At 41.3% G+C, this 17,198-nt stretch overlaps 1 protein-coding gene across 10 annotated transcripts in view; it reads left to right on the top strand.

Annotated features, from left to right (window-relative positions):
* The window catches only part of MBNL2 (muscleblind like splicing regulator 2), a 93,976-nt gene that overhangs the window by 51,073 nt on the left and 25,705 nt on the right, over positions 1 to 17,198 (top strand). For all 10 annotated transcript variants that reach the window (XM_057401130.1, XM_057401128.1, XM_057401129.1 and 7 more), the window contains exons 2-4: positions 7,074 to 7,238; positions 10,201 to 10,401; positions 11,562 to 11,825. In XM_057401130.1, coding sequence (XP_057257113.1) covers positions 7,185 to 7,238; positions 10,201 to 10,401; positions 11,562 to 11,825 — 519 coding nt within the window. In that variant the 5' untranslated portion in view covers positions 7,074 to 7,184. The remainder of the gene's footprint in view (positions 1 to 7,073; positions 7,239 to 10,200; positions 10,402 to 11,561; positions 11,826 to 17,198) is intronic.

Below are 17,198 nucleotides of genomic sequence, written 5' to 3'. Positions count from 1 at the left end.
TTACCCCCAGGGAGCCTGGGATTATTGGAATTTAGAAGCTCCTGTTTTATGCAATGGTGAAATTGTTAAATTGATTGGGTGAGGCCACACACGTTCCCAACCAGATGTTGCTGAGGAGTTACTGAGAATGAATCCTGAAGGAGAAGGAAGAGTTTCTGCTCTTGTCAGAAACTCTTCCAGAGGATTATTTACAGCTTAGGTACCTCCACAGCTGCTGACTCTGCTGTCTCTGTGGCTATTCTTGCTGTGTGCTGCCACCGCCCCAGGCAGTGACCTGTGCTAGCTCTTACTCTGCCAAGGTTTGAACAGTATGTAATACCTCCAGGTACCTAATAATATCAAGCAGGTGATGTATAGCTAACCAGCATGCACACAGTTGCAAGTGCATTAGTTTGTTAAAATGTGATCTGATTTTACAAGCATGTTCAAGTTTGCTAAAGCTGTGTAATACAGCAAATTGCATTTTCCTTTTGTTTTTTTCCCCAGTAAGCGAGGTGGCTGTGACATCAAGTGATTACTACTCTTCAAAAAATACAGGGTTTGGGGTGTATCTTTTCTAACTCCAGCAAATGTTTAGATCTCAGAGTCTCTAGCAGGAAACCAGAAAATCTTTTTGCCCTTGTAGAACCGGTTGCTCAATTGCTTTCTAAAAGACGTGTCTTAGAAGTCATATACCTTATTTTTTTACATTTTTTTGTTCCAGAAGACAGCATATTTAATCCTGAGGGATCATACAGTTTCATCTGCATTTGTTAGTTTTAGCCTGTTTTCTTAAGGAAATGGGTTTTGCATAATTGCACTGTCCATATTTTTGCTGGCATCATCCTCACACCCTAATAACTTTTGAAAACCCTGGCCCGTTTCAAGCAGAGTTGCTAGAAGCAGACATCTCAAAGACATATTGCAAAGTTCTTACTTGTTATGCAAAAATCAGTGTCTGGGTAGAAGAGAGAGATCCAAGTTACTACCAAGTTAAGAAAGAGGCTAGAGCATGCCCTGAGCCGCTCTGGATCATGGTCTGTTGGCCACGTGTGCATCTTGGCTGGCCCTTCAGGACATGCACAGCTTGAGGAAGTTATATTTATCATGTGAGTTGTTTCCTGGTCTATACTTAGGAGAGGTGGGAGGGTGTTCTGGGGGAGAAGGATGGAGGCGGGGTACAGGAGGAAGCTGGGAGTCAGATGTTAAGCTATGCTGTGAGGAGGGGCTCTGTTATTTCCAGGCAATAGTATCAATAAATCACATCAATTAACTTTGGATTTGTATGCTTAGCTTTAAGCTGGACTTTCCCCGTTTCAACTATTTAAGGAAAATACAAATAATTTGATCAGTTTGGTGATAGATAACACTGCTGCTTTGGTAAAGCAGGTAACCATGGCTGCTGCCTTCCCAAGGGATGAGGTAAAGCATAGAAGGAGTCTTAATTTAGCTGGTATGGTTTAAAAAAACGTAACATGTCCCTCAGGGTACAAACCTGAGACAGGCACGCTAACAGATGACGTGATGATGTTGCACGCTGATGCTCCTCCTGTAAAAGCAGCCTTCAAGGACAAGAAAGTTGTCTATAGGTACAGCCCAGCTCCTCACAGCAGTGCATGGTGGGAGGACACGAGGCAGCTGGCATAAGCCAAAAGTAGACAGGTTGAGACTGAGTATAAGGAAAATCATCTTCACTGAGAGGACAGTCAAGCAGTCGATTACATTGCTCACAGAGGCTGTGCAGGCTCCAGCTCTGGAGGTATCCAAGACCTGCCTGGAGCAACCTATCTGACCCCAAGGCTGACCCTCCTGTGAGCAGGTTGGACTGAGGACCTCTTGAGGTCTCTTCCAACTTGAATTATCCTCTCCTTTTCCAGAAATAAAACCCTAAACAGCAACCCCCACCACACTATGCTGCAGAAAAGTGGTTTACAGCAGTTTTGGATTGCCTGTATAGACTGGGGCTGTTGCATTTAATAGTGGGACTTTTATGGTAAGAATGCTAAGAACTCATTCCTAGGGTTTGGAGAAAGAGACCTTCCCATTTCTCCTGCTTAACAGCACTCTGAAAACGCCTTCCCTGATCTGTCCCTTTCTATCTTGACGTGACTTTTGGGATGTGCTCCTTTAATGGGAAAGCTTGAAAAGCTGGGACTTGATGAATTAACGACCTTCTGTAGAAACAGGTAGATGGGGAAGCTGAGACTTGGCTTTGTGAGGGTCACATGCTGTACCCATGGCCTGCTGTCTGTTGTGGTGGCATGGTGTTCTCCTCTGTAATAAACCCATGGTATTCTGGCTTTGTATGTGTTGAAAGAAACAACAAACCGAACCGTGTAGCATGGGTAGGCCTGCAAGGGTTTTGACCGAATACAGTAAACGGAAGGACTCTTCTCCCAAGTAACAAGTGATAGAACAAGAGGTAACAGCCTCAAGTTGCACCAGGGGAGGTTCAGATTGGATATTAGGGAAAATTTCTTCATCAAAAGGGTGCTCAGGTATTGGAGCAGGCTGCCCAGGGCAGTGGTGGAATCGCCGTCCCTGGAAGTGGTCAAAAAACTCTTTTGATGAGGCCCTTGGTGACATGGTTTAGTGGAGGACTTGGCCATCCTGGGATAATGGTTGGACCTGATGATCTTGAAGGTCTTTTCTAGCCTAAATGGTTCTGTAATTCTGTGATTTTCATATCTATGAACCCCCATCTTAAAAGCAGAATTCAGTACCTGAGAGAAATGTTTGTGGATGCATTAGTTAATTCTCGGCTTAAGAGATAAAAGAAACATTATTTTGCCTTCTTTTAATTTTTAATTATTATTCAAACATCTTATTTTTGTGGAAAATAATTTTATTAAGTGAAAGCTAACTCATTATAATGCATAAGCAATTCCCAGCCTGGGCCTGGATGCATTATTATTGTTGTTACTCTTAGGGCAATAGTGCAATACTGAAGAAAGCTGTAGGTTTGTAAAATATTCAAGGCAGAGATGTGGCTGTACAACTTGTAGGCAAGAAATGGGCTCTTAATATTTTAATATGCAAAGTTATGGGGTGTTACTTCTGCACTTGCCTCATTTTGCTTGTTTTAAAATAATAATTCTTAGCACATACCTTAGTTTTTTTAATATATTCCCATCTGTGGGCTGTCTTGTGCCATTGATTTTAAGCACTTGTTGTTCTTAATAGGGAAATCTACTGATGTAAAAAAAAAAGTCAGTGGTGTGACATGGCTTGTTAAGAGATGTTATTTTGATATTAAGCCATTCAGGTAGCAGTTTCCAAGACCCCCTGCAGAAGTGGGGCCTCTTGTTGCTGTGCTTGGGTGATGGGCACTGGAGTCGTCTGAGTTGCCAGGTCCTTGATGCACATTTTTCCTCTCCCCCTTCTTTACTGGAATGAAGCCTGTGGCATACCCCTGATGCGAGGCACAGCATGTTCCCAGTCTGGATAATTAGCAGTGGAAAAGTCGTTCTCTGCTAAAACCTTCCATTACCTGCCTGAAATGTGGCCCTATGCGTTAGGCTAGGCTAGCTGTAGAGGACAAAAGCAGAGAAATGAAAGGTCAGAGGTAGGTACCATCCTTGCAGGATAAGAGGAATAACAGAGTGCTGGGAATTTAATCTGATGTCTGTTTGTCTTTACTATCCATTGCAGATAAGGACACAGCTCATTGAAAGCAATTTTTTTGGGAGAACTCGCATGGAAAGTACACAACAGCTTATGATGTGCTTGTTGATAACTTCAACTTCATGGGTGACAGGAATTTCTAGGGACCAAGTTTCAAACCCGTCTGTCTGCGCCTTCAGTTTCAGGACTCTGACTCATATGGGGGAGCAGGTTAAAAGTTGTATGGAGCAATTATTTTCCATGCTGCCTGCCTCATCCTGCTGACAGAGTTTGTGCTGCTGTGCGCCCAGGGGGGACTGAATGTCTGTGGAGCAGCTCCGGAAAAGCTGGGGTTTTAAGAGCTGTAAAGAAGCAAGCCTTGCTTCAGAGGCTTGGTACTGATGCATCTTAAAGTTAAAGCACTCAGTTTTGTCTCTGAATTTGTTATGAGGTGCTCTGCTAATACAGTAGCTTTTTCAAGAATCTAAAGTGGGCTGTTATGTAGATGGTTACCGAGCCAACATGTTGAATACCCCTGTGTGTTGTGTGCCCGTTCTGCTGCTCAGTTGATATGTGCTGTTATCTCAGTTAGACTTCCTATTTGGCTTTTTAATAAACAAAGAAAAAATCCAGGGTCCCATTTGACTGAGATGACACTACGAGTTTGAATTACTGCTCTTACAATGCTCAGTAGTTGGGAATCAGACCAGTTCCTCTCTGAAATGAATCTCACCAGGAGTTCACAGGGACTTGGGGCATTTGTTAAAAAAGTAATGAAAAGTTGCTTATAGGCATTTTCTTGCCACCATTGTAGGTCTGAAAAGTGAAAGCTGGTCTCAGAATTTATGTAATTTTGGTAGCAAGGGCTGGATTAATCTGCTCACTATTTTCAATGCTCATTCCACCACAGTTTATTTTGGGTCATTTAATTTCAACAAGGCTTGATCTGTTTACAGTGTTTTCTATAGGAGCATGACAGGGACACACAGCTCTTTTATAGCACGTTCACTGCTAAACAGGAGCTCAAAAAAAAGGAGGCACAGACACGAGTAAGTTCAGGGAGGACAGTACATTTTTGTATGGTTGGATTATTTTGAAAGTTTTCTGAAATAACCAGTCTTTTGTGCCCTGTGGGTTGCTCCTCAGAGCTTGAAGTGATGGTATGTATTAGCCATGTGCTTTCATTACGGAGGGCTGGCTGAAGGTACTCTTCAGGCTGAAGGTACTTCGAAAGCCACTGTGGTTGAGAGCTGGTGCTCTCAATCCTTACCAGAGGAGCACTTTTGTTTCCATAGGTTGAGACTTCCACTAGGTAGTTTCTTTTTATTTTGCCTTTTTAATTTTCAGGTTTGCTGTATGAACCATTCGTATGCAAAATAGACTAAGGTTAAATAGATCTCAGTTAAAAACATCTTAATCAGTTTGCCTCATCAGCCAAAACAAAAGCATGTGCTCATTGCCTGTGCTGAGCATTCTCCAATTTAACATTATGAAGGTGGTGGTGGCCTTGTTCTCCCTAAATAGAAAAGCCAGCCATCTTCGCTGTCCGTCAAATCATGACTATTTCTGGTTCTGCTCATGCCAGCTGACGAAGTAGCATTCGTTTTGTGTAGTTCATTGAACGAGGCAGCATTAGTGATTCGCACAGTGGAAGTCAGAGGGAAGGCATGATGTCCTGAGAATGGCTGTATCTATATCTATAGCAGATATAAACAGCACCAAGCACTGCTCCTGAGGAATGAGACTGGTGGGTTTTTCTTAAATTTTTCGCTTTCTTGAATTCTTCTGGCTTCTGCCATTTAGCATACTCTAGGCACAGTTCACAAAGAGCTGTTCCCAGTCGTTTAATAGTGTGGAAATAGCTGTCTGCCTTTACATTGGCCTCAGTACAGGAGAACCTTCCTTCCTGAACGTGTTTAACTCACTCCTGCATAGGTAGTTAATATCCTCATAGCAGATTAGAGGCAGAATCATCAGTGTTTTGATGTCTGAGTAAGAAGTATAACATGAACGCTGTTGTTCTGGGACATTTGAAGCATACTGAAGATTTTGTAGCAGTGTGTATGCGTGTGTATGCATACACAGAGTCAGTGTACATTTGTACACTGTGGTGTTCTTGAATAAGGATCTTAATGTTTTCTTGGCTATAGGAGGATATTCCTTCTTTGACTTAGATTGTAAAGCCCTTATACCAGTGAATGGAAAGCTTAAAAAGCACATTTAAAAAATGTCTCAATTTGGAAGCTTACCTTCTACAAGTTGAGCGTGTCAAATGCAGCTTGACTAATGCTGTAGGACCTCTGGTCACAGCTCTTAAAATTTAATGTCTGTTTGTGAGCCACGTCATCAAGGAGCCTCTGATCTCATCAGGTCCTGCCTTGCAGCTGCACAGCCTGCTGGTGCACCTTACGGTTTCCTTTTCTGGGGGAAAATGTATCGGTGCGTCTTATGCTACTTTGGCTACATTTTGGTCAGCATGAAGTGCTTGTAGAGGTGTGCTCCGTGTCCATTTCCTCCAGCAAAAGCCACGTCAGAGGTGACTACCCACCCATATTTTTGTTGTCTTTTATTGTCTCATAATAGCCTAACAATTCCTGCTTTCAGGTTGATCCAGGAGCTCTCCTTTTGCTTTGGAGATTCAGCTCCATGCACTGCCTCTACATTTAGGCTGCAAAAGTACTAGCTTGGCTTTTGTTCTTCTATACTTTAATGGAAATAGTTCAGAGTTATGCTGATGTAATAAAAACAGGAAGCCAGAAGGCAGTGAATTGGAATAAGGGTGAACGTATGAGAGAGCACAAGTAGAGAGTAGCCACTTTAGATCCCTACTGCCATGAACACAGAATTATTTTTTAATATAATGCACTTAAAAGGTGCCTTTTGCTTAAAGAAGGTTTTAATTTTTGTAGTTAAAAAAAAATTAAATTGAGCAGGGTCTTGCGGAATTACTTTGGGGACACTGTGTAAATACATGTCACACACAAATAAATTGGAAGATCTGGTGGAAGGTGTCTCTACCCACGGCAGGGGGGGTTGGAACTAGATGATCTTTAAGGACTCTTCCAACCCAAACCATTCTGTGATTCTGTGATATTAAAAATAAAATAAATTTGTTATTCATAATGTAATGTTATTATAAAAAACATCTATGTTATCGTAACACCAGGTACTCTAACCAAGATACCATGAGATATAGTTTGGGCAGTCTGGGTAATACTCAGGGTGATGGCAGTGATCTGTACTTGACAATGAAAATACTGTTTCAAAATCTCCTTTTTTTTTTTTCATGGCTAATAGCCTTAATGATCAGTCAGAAGCAGTGGGCTGAGGCAGAGCTCAAGGCCATCAGCTCCTCCCAGCCTGCTACACAGTTCCCAGGAAACACCCTGTATTTCATTAGTTCTTGCTTAGTTTATGGTGTAATATTTTGCTTGAAGGCATTAAACCATCATCAAAAGCAGCAGACCGATTAGCGTGATTTCTTTTTCCAGGGTCGTTGTACAAGGGAGAACTGCAAGTACCTTCATCCACCAACACATTTAAAAACTCAACTGGAAATCAATGGCAGGAACAACTTAATCCAACAAAAAACTGCAGCAGCGATGCTTGCCCAGCAAATGCAGTTCATGTTTCCGGGGACACCACTGCAGCCAGTGGTAAGTGTATTTCTCTGATGGTGTTAATGGTAAGTAAAGTTGAAGTACAAGACTATATTGACCTGCAAAAGTTCTCTAAACTGATGTCAATAAAAATAGTCCCCATTCTGTTGACTTAAAGAATTGCTGAGATTCTAGAGATATGTTCATTTATAATTTGCATTTGAAGACGTAATAAAGTACTGCTGTAGATTTGATACATTTTTTTATCCCAGAATAATTTGCATTTTTTTCCTGTTTTGTTTTGTTGGGCTCTTTCTTTTCCTTCATTCAGTTCATATCAGGGTTAGTCCAGATTAGCAAGGTTTTTACCTCTAATCCTTCTGGAAGTGAAAATTTGCATCGTAATAATACTTTGCTAGTAAACTATGTGAGTAGGAGTCTGTGGTTTAAAACAGTATTTAATCCCAAAAATGTCATTATTCAGGGAGCATTTTCTTACTTACCAGAGAATTACTGGTGCATGCACTTTACAAACTGAGCATTTTATCCTAAAGTAATGCATATGGTGCCTGGGACACTTCAAATGCAGAAGGTAACATAAAACTGGTCTTGCATATATGAGCAGCACCTTTGGATGTACATTATGATGATCATTGCTCTGGACTGCCCTTGCAGTTGAGTTCCTCACTGTACCAGGCTTCAAAAGCATGGTTAGGCAAGTAATCTGAATCAGACTTTTCACACATGGCTACTAATGGTGTTTTCTCAATCTGAACGCCTAGTCTAAGGTATCTCACTGGAGTGGGATTTCTTTCTCTAACTTGAGGCATCTGGAGTCTTGGCATCAACTTCTGTGTAGGGCTTCCATGGTCCATTTACATTTTATCAAAAGTCATAGGCAATTCTATTACTATTTGCTTGATTTGTTTCAGACATCTGCATTCAGATTATATTATTCGGGCTTTTAAGTGCCTTTGTCTTTCCATGGGCTATCACAGGAGCCAAGTGTAAGCATCTCAGAGAAAAACATCTGTATTTGGTAATAGGAAGCTCACCCCAGGTGCCCCTTTCAAATGTGTTTTTACATTTGAAACATCTGCTGTAAGCTGGGAGGCATGAACAAAAATTGGGTGTCAGGAGTCCCTGGATTTCTGGTACATATTCATCAAAATGTAACTTGGTATACTGGTATAATGTGTTTTCATATTTCCTGGGGTTTTACTGCTTGAGTTTTCACCAGAAAACTTCTTGATGAAGTAATAGATTCCACTTCTTAGTAGGGTAAGAAAAATTGAAGTGGCAGAATTATACTTTTTTCTAGTCACTCATGTCATCATTTGAAGTTTACAATTTCATTGACGTAATGCCTTCTGTACTGACTGCTGTGATAAAAGTGCCGTATTTTGTTTCTCTGTCTCACATAAACTGCCAGATTAAGATGACTCAGCCTTGACCAAATGGATAAAAAGTGACAGAAAATTCCACAGAAGTCATTTGACGTGTGGTTTTGTTCTTAAAATTATATTTGGTACAAAGCTGTTATTTATATTTTACATAACACATACTGTCCTCAACATAGTTGAACCGTTGTTTCATATAAATGCTCATTATTTCCCTCCAAAGTATTTAGCTCATACTTTATATATGAACTGGGCTGTTTGATATCAAGCAGTTTTGATCTCTGATAAAAACAGGGCAACATTCATTTTTAACTCTCTAGGGCAGGTAGACGCCATTTCCATACAGTTGGGTATTCTGGCTAATCTGCTGTTCAAAGCACCTTCTTGGTACTAACTCACATTCATTTATAATTAGTAATTGGTCCCAAAGGAAAACAAAAAAACCACACAAAATAAAACCAGAAATAAACGTTCTAACTCCTATGCTTTCTCTTTGGTATTTTCTATATACCGTGCATGGCTTTTTGCCTTTTGCCAACGGAGTTCATGCAAGCCACCTTGAGGAGAAAGACACTCCTCCTCCTTTAAGTGTTTTTAAGTCTTTCCATAGTGTTCTGCTGTTGTGTGATTCATTTCTAGCTGCCAGCTTATTTGGGAACTTAATTTCTGACAAAGCTAATCTGAGATGTGTCCTGTTTTACTTCATAATTTTTCCTCATTTATAATTACAACTTTGCTCTCTGGGGTAAACATCAGCTCTTGCAGAACTAAAGTACTTTCCAGATCTGACTGACCATGGTGATGTTCTTCCTCCACCCCCATGGAGCTGGTGATAACAAGCCCACCATTCTGCCTTGGTAGTGCTGTGTTTCAGCACCACACAAGTGCTCTTTCTTCTGGTCATGGCTTCACTGACTCACTGTAGGAAGGCATGACACAGATTTATAGACCCGTATCATTCCTTCCAATCAAATTTTTTTGTAAGATGAACTCTAGCTAAACCTGAATAATCCCTTTCTAAATATTGTGTCCAGCTGAGATTATAATATTTATTCTACTTGCCACTGGTGACAGCTGAGCAAACAAACATTTGCAAAGGTGAGGTTTTTCGATGTGCGGGCCTAAGTACCATATAATTGCAGGAGGTGGCAAAATACAGCATGCAAACAGATAGAAGTTACATGACAAATAGCTTGTTATATATACTCTTATTAGAAATATGTCTTTAATATAGTTAATAATGCTTCACCTATGAAATCTGGTACTTTGAAAAATAGCCTGTTTTCCCAAGAAAAACGGGTATTGAGAAAAAGCAGTAAAGTCTATGTTACCACTCTCAGATGTGTAAATAAACCGGCAATGTAAGCTGGACCTCCATAGAGATTCAGGTTCAAAGTACAACTTCCTTTGCATCAGCAGCCTCTTTTCCAATAACAGAGCTACAAAGGCGGTTCTTCGTATGCTGCTGGAATACGTAACATGATTAAAAGAAGAGAGAATGTTGTGTGTTTTGGCAGCTGTTTGAAATCTTTTCATTAAGAAAATGAATCAGTGCCAGAAAGAACATGCAAAAGGTGACTAGTAAGCTCTTCATCTTGGTCTGTGTTTTCCTTTTGCAGCCCACATTTCCAGTGGGTCCCACAATAGGAACGAATACAGCTATTAGCTTTGCTCCTTACCTAACGCCAGTTACACCAGGAGTTGGCTTAGTCCCGACTGAGATCCTACCCACGCCGCCTGTCATTGTTCCTGGAAGCCCACCGGTTTCAGTCCCCGGTTCAACTGCTACCCAGAAACTTCTCAGGACTGATAAACTGGAGGTACTGTAGACACCGTGGTGACTAGAAATACATTCTCTGTTAGGCTGTGTGAAAGAACCTGGAGGGACCAACTCTATTGTTTTAGAAACGATGCTTAAATTTAGTTGCTACAAATAAAGACCTTGTAGCCAGGAAGGATTTCTACACTTGCAGCCAGGGGTAATTAAACAGTTATTTTTAAGGTAGTGCATTTGCTTGAATTTAATGCATGGACATCAACACAAATTTTCATCTTTCATAAAGTTTATCATCTCCAAGATACCTGAAGTATACATGCCCATAAAGTTATGCCTTGATGAAATATCTAACACGCACATTTTTATTGCAGTGCTAATTCTGTCCTGGGTTTTATGCATTGATATTAAGGGAATTTTATAGGATTGTGGATGGATATTAGGGGAAGGGTATAGCCCTTCATCCTCGAGCTACAAATGGAGGTGTTGAATGTTACCAACCCTCCAGTAGGCTGGAGCCAGCTACATGCATAGCCTCTCTGGTGTTGATGGATCTCCATATGGCTTGGCTCAGTGGCATCTGTCATCCAAGTACATGAGAAGGCCAAATAGCTGTTGCAAGAATAAATGTATTTTCCCAAAAGCCTAAGCAGCAGTGTCTAGAGCACGTTCCTTCTTAGAAAAATGAGCGTGTTCATTCTGCCTTGTTTTGGAAATTATTTTTAAGGATGCTCTCCATCATTTTGTATGTAGACTCCATAAAAGATACAATGCATCTGATGCATATCTTCCATGGGTCTCAGCAAGAGGAAGTCCTTCCCTACCAGTGGAGCTGCAAGACCATAAAGTATAGTCAGAAAGGGGCTGAGTATTTTGTGATTCCCAGCTAGTTTTGCAGGGGCAGTTACCTCACTAAATATCCTTCTCAGGTGTTTTCCAGACAGGAAGAGGGAAAGGCATTTCCTATGTCAGGTTCATTTAGCTGTGGTACCACAGAGTTACCCGAGGAGCCAAGCACATAAGGGTAAAATAGATGCATTTCTCTCTCCCAGAAGAAGATGGAGGGTTTATTAAATTGAATTCATGGAAAAACTTGACCTAAGCACGGAATGGGGGTAGGTCTGTCTTTTGAGGGTGTGGGGGTCTCCCTGCTCTTTCCCATTGCATCAGGCTCTTCCCCTGCAACACATGTTGTTTTGCACGTAGGTGTGCAGGGAGTTCCAGCGGGGAAACTGTGCACGTGGAGAGACTGATTGCCGCTTTGCGCATCCAGCAGACAGCACAATGATTGACACAAACGACAACACCGTAACCGTGTGTATGGATTACATAAAAGGTCGTTGCATGAGGGAGAAATGCAAGTATTTTCACCCTCCTGCACATTTGCAGGCCAAAATCAAAGCGGCGCAACACCAAGCCAACCAGGCTGCAGTGGCAGCCCAGGCAGCTGCGGCAGCTGCGACTGTGATGGTAAGTGCTGGCGTATATGGCTGCCTTTTCTTTGACAGATGCTCTTTGATGCCTATTTTGCTTCAGTTTAATTCTGTTTGCTTATACTTTCTTTTCTCTTTTGCCTCCTTTTTCTTTTTTTTTGTTTTTGGTGAAAGTTAATATTTTATAAAATTATTACTATTGCTTGATGGGAAGAAGCACTTTTTGATTTATGCCCTTATTTTGATGCTGTATTTCTATCTAAGACAGTGAAGCAAATGACATTCTATACCACTTCTGTTCTCTGCCTTGATTAGGTTTGTTAGATTTATCCTTAGTATTTCCAAACAGAAACAAAACTGTTAATCTTCGATGTCCTCTGGAAAACAGGGGCACATATGCTGGTTTAGCTCTTTTATGACAGATACCCATGTGGAAATTTGGAAGAAAAGGAACAAAGCAAAGAGAGAGCTTTTGCCTCAGAGATAGGTAGCAGAGAAGAAACCTGTATTAAGATTCAATTCACCTCACCTTAGATGTCAGTCAGATGTCTGAGCCTACCCTATGCAACTTGGTCTCAGTTTTCAGGTAGTGGAGAGAAAACAGCACATTCATCTGATCTACCATTAGTGCCTGTCTGAGGATGAGAAAGAAGTGCGCTCTGTAGATACACATCTATTCCTGCTGACTAAAAGTTGTTGCCTATATCTTTTACAACTTTGATTAGATGAATTTTCATCTTAGAGACTTTTCTTGCTTCTCCCACTATCACGGGCAAGTTATTTGAATAACAGAGTTTTAAGTTGTAAACTAAAATGGGAAACGTTAAGAAAAAACCTAGTAACTACAATCAGAAGTAAAGAGATTGAGGGCTTTCTATTTTCAGGTATTTTAAGCTCTCACTTGAAACTGTTAGGACAGGTCAGCCTATCTGTTTACCAGTATTGGACCTCTCTTACTGTTGCTACCAGGAAAGCTGATAAATTTAAAGATTGTATTGGTAAAGTTCAATAAATCGAGCATGCAGGATCTGACTTGGGAGATAAAATTTTGCTGGCAGCAAATCACAGAGTCATTGTCCTCACTGCTGGCTGTGGACGAATAATTAAGCAGATGTGGTTTGTGGACTTGTGGGCAGTGCATACAATAGTTACAGACAATACAGTTATTCTCTGGGTAAAAAGCCTACCAGAAACACAATACAGTACAGTATATAACTACCCCAAGCTATTGTATGTAGCAAATTAGCAAAGGGGAGATTTTTGAGGGACACAGAGTAAGTTATGCAAGAAAGTAAACCACCAAACAGAAGAGCATTTCTTAAGTTTTAGTGTGCTTTCTCTTATAGTATCCCCAAGCTCTGTTTCGAATTGGGTGATTTTTACTTAAACTTTCCTGTGTTTGTATAAATTGAATACTCTCTGGAAATTAAAGCAAAGGAGACTAGGTTTTTATTCTAATTAACTTCTATTGGGCAATATTTTTTGTCCATTTAGAGAATGTAGTATTTCTAGGCAGTATACTAAGGAAGAAAGGAGAGAGATGAGGGAAATCATGGTTTTGCATTTCAGTAATGGTTGGATATGTATCCTGTGATTTTTAATAAGGCATAATTGGAGTTGTATTAGCTCAAAGCAAGATGAAGCATGTTTGGAACATATAGAATTTAAATGTTAGGATTCTAGTGTCACAGTAGAAGGCAAGGATTTGTAATTCAAGGTAACTTTTTTCCAGAAAAATATGTACAAAATACTTTAATGGCATATTACCACCAAAGAGAAAAGATTCTTTACAATCCAATTATTTGTGTTTAATATAAATTTTAAACCATCAGTTAGAGTGAAGGAAAAATCACTGGACTAGCAATAACAACAGAAAAGTGATAGAAAAGACACATGCCTGCAAGGCCACCCAAGAACAACCAAGGATACTGAGTTGGATGTAGAAAGGAAAAGTAAGGCAGAAATGCAAATGCTTACTTGTAAGGTTCACTTTGCAGGATGCTCCCAAGTTTAAATTGTGGCTGAGAGGTTTTCCTTCCTGGGGGAGCTGGCTGCATTGCTGTGGTCCAGGGGGTGCTCATACAGGTGAGCACTGCAGATAGGGTTAGAGTACTGTAGGCAAAGCTCCTAAGACCACTGAAGTTCAGTGAATCCTGCAGTCTGGGACCTTGCAAAAAAGTCCCTGTCTGTATTTCTGTACACTGAAGTTCAGGAATTTTTACTCAGCTAACTTAGGTGGCCTAATCATTTGAAGTAAAAAGAAAGGAGAAAGACACTGTGAAAGAGGTTGTAGACCATGCAGCTTGAATGTGAAGTGCATTAGGAAACAGTTTCATCTGTCATTATACTTGGGGAATTCCAAATATTCATACGGTGCATCAGACAGCGTGAAAAGTCACTGAAGAATGTACAGCCTAAATTAAAATGTGACTTCATAGAATCATAGAATAGAATCATAGAATAGAATCATAGAATAATTAGGGGTGGAAAGGACCTTAAGATCATCTAGTTCCAAACCCCCTGCTGTGGGCAGGGACACATTACACTAAATCATATCACCCAAGGCCTCATCCAACCTGGTCTTGAACACTGCCAGGGATGGAGCATTCACAACCTCCCTGGGCAACCCATTCCAGTGCCTCACCACCCTTACAGGAAAGAATTTCCTCCTTATATCTAACCTAAACTTCCCCTGTTTAAGTTTTAACCCGTTACCCCTTGTCCTATCACTACAGTCCCTAATGAAGAGTCCCTCCCCAGCATCCCTATAGGCCCCCTTCAGGTACTGGAAGCTGCTATGAGGCCTCCACGCAGCCTTCTCCAGGCTGAACAGCCCCAACTTCCTCAGCCTGTCTTCATACGGGAGGTGCTCCAGTCCCCTGATCATCCTCGTAGCCCTCCTCTGGACTTGTTCCAACAGTTCCATGTCCTTTTTATGTTGAGGACACCAGAACTGCACACAATACTCCAGGTGAGGTCTCACAAGAGCAGAGTAGAGGGGCAGGTGATCCTAATGGCCACTCTAAGGTTGCTTAAATACAATTTCTCTGTCATGAATCTATACTGACTCCTTTCCATCACCTTCTTGGCTTTCATGCTGAGGAGGGACTCTTCATTAGGGACTGTAGTGATAGGACAAGGGGTAATGGGTTCAAACTTAAACAGGGGAAGTTTAGATTGGATGTAAGGAAGAAATTCTTTACTGTGAGGGTGGTGAGGCCCTGGAATGGGTTGCCCAGGGAAGCTGTGAAGGCTCCATCCCTGGCAGTGTTCAAGGCCAGGTTGGACAAAGCCTTGGGTGACATGGTTTAGTGTGAGGTGTCCCTGCCCATGGCAGGGGGGTTGGAACTAGATGATCTTAAGGTCCTTTCCAACCCTAACGATTCTATGATTCTATGAAAACAGGCTCCAAACACATAGAATGCTTTTAGCTTTGATCAATTGCTTTTCCAGGGACTGTAATGAGGCTGACCAACCTGTCATTCCTCAGATCTTCCTTCCTGCCCTTTTTGAAGACAGGAGTTTAATTTACTTTCTTGAAATGTTTAGGACCCCCTGCCCCAGTCATAGAGACCTTTCAAAGATAATGAAGAGTAGCTTTCCAGTGACATTGGCCAGCTCTCTCAGCACCCCCCAGTGCATCCTATCAGATTATGGGTTTGTGTACATCCGTTTTGTTTAAATGTTCTTTATCCTCTGAGGGTAAATCTTTTTCACTTCAGACTTTCCCACTGGTCTCCCACTGGCCTGAAGGCCAGTCTTAGCAGTAAAGAGGTGGAGGTGATACTCAGTACCTCAGCCTTCTCCATGTCCTGTGTCACCAGGTCGCCTGCCCCATTCAGCATCAGGCACACATTTTCCCTTGTCTTTCTTTTGTTGCTGATACAATTGGAGAAGCCCTTCCTCCTGTTCTTCACATCCCTTGCTAGATCCAGCTTCTGTGGTCTTTGGCTTTCCTAACCCATCCCTGCATGCTCAGGGTGTGTCACTGTTCCTGCCAGGCCAACCGTCCCTGCTTTCACCTCTTACGTGCTCCCCTTCTTGTGTTTGAGTTTAGTCAAGAGCTCCTTGCACATCCCTGCTGGCCTCTGCTGTGTGGATCTTGTTTGTATTCCAGGAGACGCTGCCATACCAATGTCACATTTGGCAGACAAATACTGTGCCACAGTATGTCTGATCATTTGTATTACTATCTTAATTTTCTTTCTTTAGCCTTTTCCTCTCAGTCTGCAGCTATTGATTTTTCGGTTGTAGGAAATCAAATGTTGAGAAGGAGATAACCTGATGGGACAGAAAGAGATAAAGTAAGTTTTGCTATCAGGACAAAATGAAAAAAAAAGATGGGGAGAAAAATGGACAGTTGGTGTGAAAGCCTGATAGAAGTGGGAGGCTACATGGAAACAAGGTTGACAAGTAGGTTTAGAAACCTGTCAAGTTAAAGGCTTCAGTTTGGGAAAGCTATGAGACTGACCTTGCTGTGCAAGGTGAGGGGAAAGCCAGCAAAAAGGTTTGAAGTAGGTGAGGTTAAGAAGAGCATGGAGAAGAAGGGGAGCAAGGCAATCATAAACAGAGATAATAAGTGAACAAATGAGATCAGGTAAGATCTGCATTTGGATAAGAAAGGTAATTAACTGAAACTTATTGATGTTTCATTTGTGGACTTGATCATGGCACAATGCTGCATTGAGTCGTAATGCTTCACCTCCATGTAGATTTTCATCTGTGGCGGATGCAGAGTGGATCTGAGTCTATGCCCTGTGCTGATGGCGTGATGTCCTCCCTGGGGGTACCCATGGTGGGTACCCACATGTTGGCTGCACAGCACCCCGAATAAATACAAGAAGGCTCTGCAGATCCTCTTTGCACCAGGTGTTTATTTTTATGCCCGAGTCTTGGACCCAGGCAGATGAACAGATCCTGTATACCAGGTTAAGTAATCCAGAAATGTGCTGAAAGAGAGATGGGTAGGGCAGTGGGAAGCCTTATGGAATGTAGGTGCCACAGAGACAGGAAAAATGAATAGATGAGGTGAGGGCTATCCAGCAAAATAAATTCCCAGTTTGTACTAGCTAATGCTGTGACCATGAGCTGTTTGTAGGCATTTTGTGCCCTATCCTCTCTTCTGAGTTTTTTCACTTTTGCTCCCTGTTTCCACATACTGGTGTCAAGGTAGACATAATCTGCATATCCTGAAAAGAGCTAAATACCAGCCTGTGTTTAAAAAACAGAAATAAAAATTCTGATTTCTAAGTAAATCTTTCCTTTCTAAAAGTTTGTAAGAATTATTTACACTATAAAACTAGAAAGTAATATTTCATATGAGAAGATTTTTTACAGAATGCCATCCTATCAGCCATAAGTTTGATCTTACTGTGGAAGTATACGTAAATGTAAATGCTTATGTATTATG

This window comes from Pezoporus wallicus, unplaced genomic scaffold, assembly GCF_028554395.1.
Source record: "Pezoporus wallicus isolate ANWC-B61680 ecotype Strahan unplaced genomic scaffold, APGP_CSIRO_Pwel_v1 contig_6944, whole genome shotgun sequence".
Taxonomy (NCBI): Eukaryota; Metazoa; Chordata; class Aves; order Psittaciformes; family Psittacidae; genus Pezoporus; species Pezoporus wallicus.
This window is presented reverse-complemented; position numbering and strand designations above follow the sequence as displayed.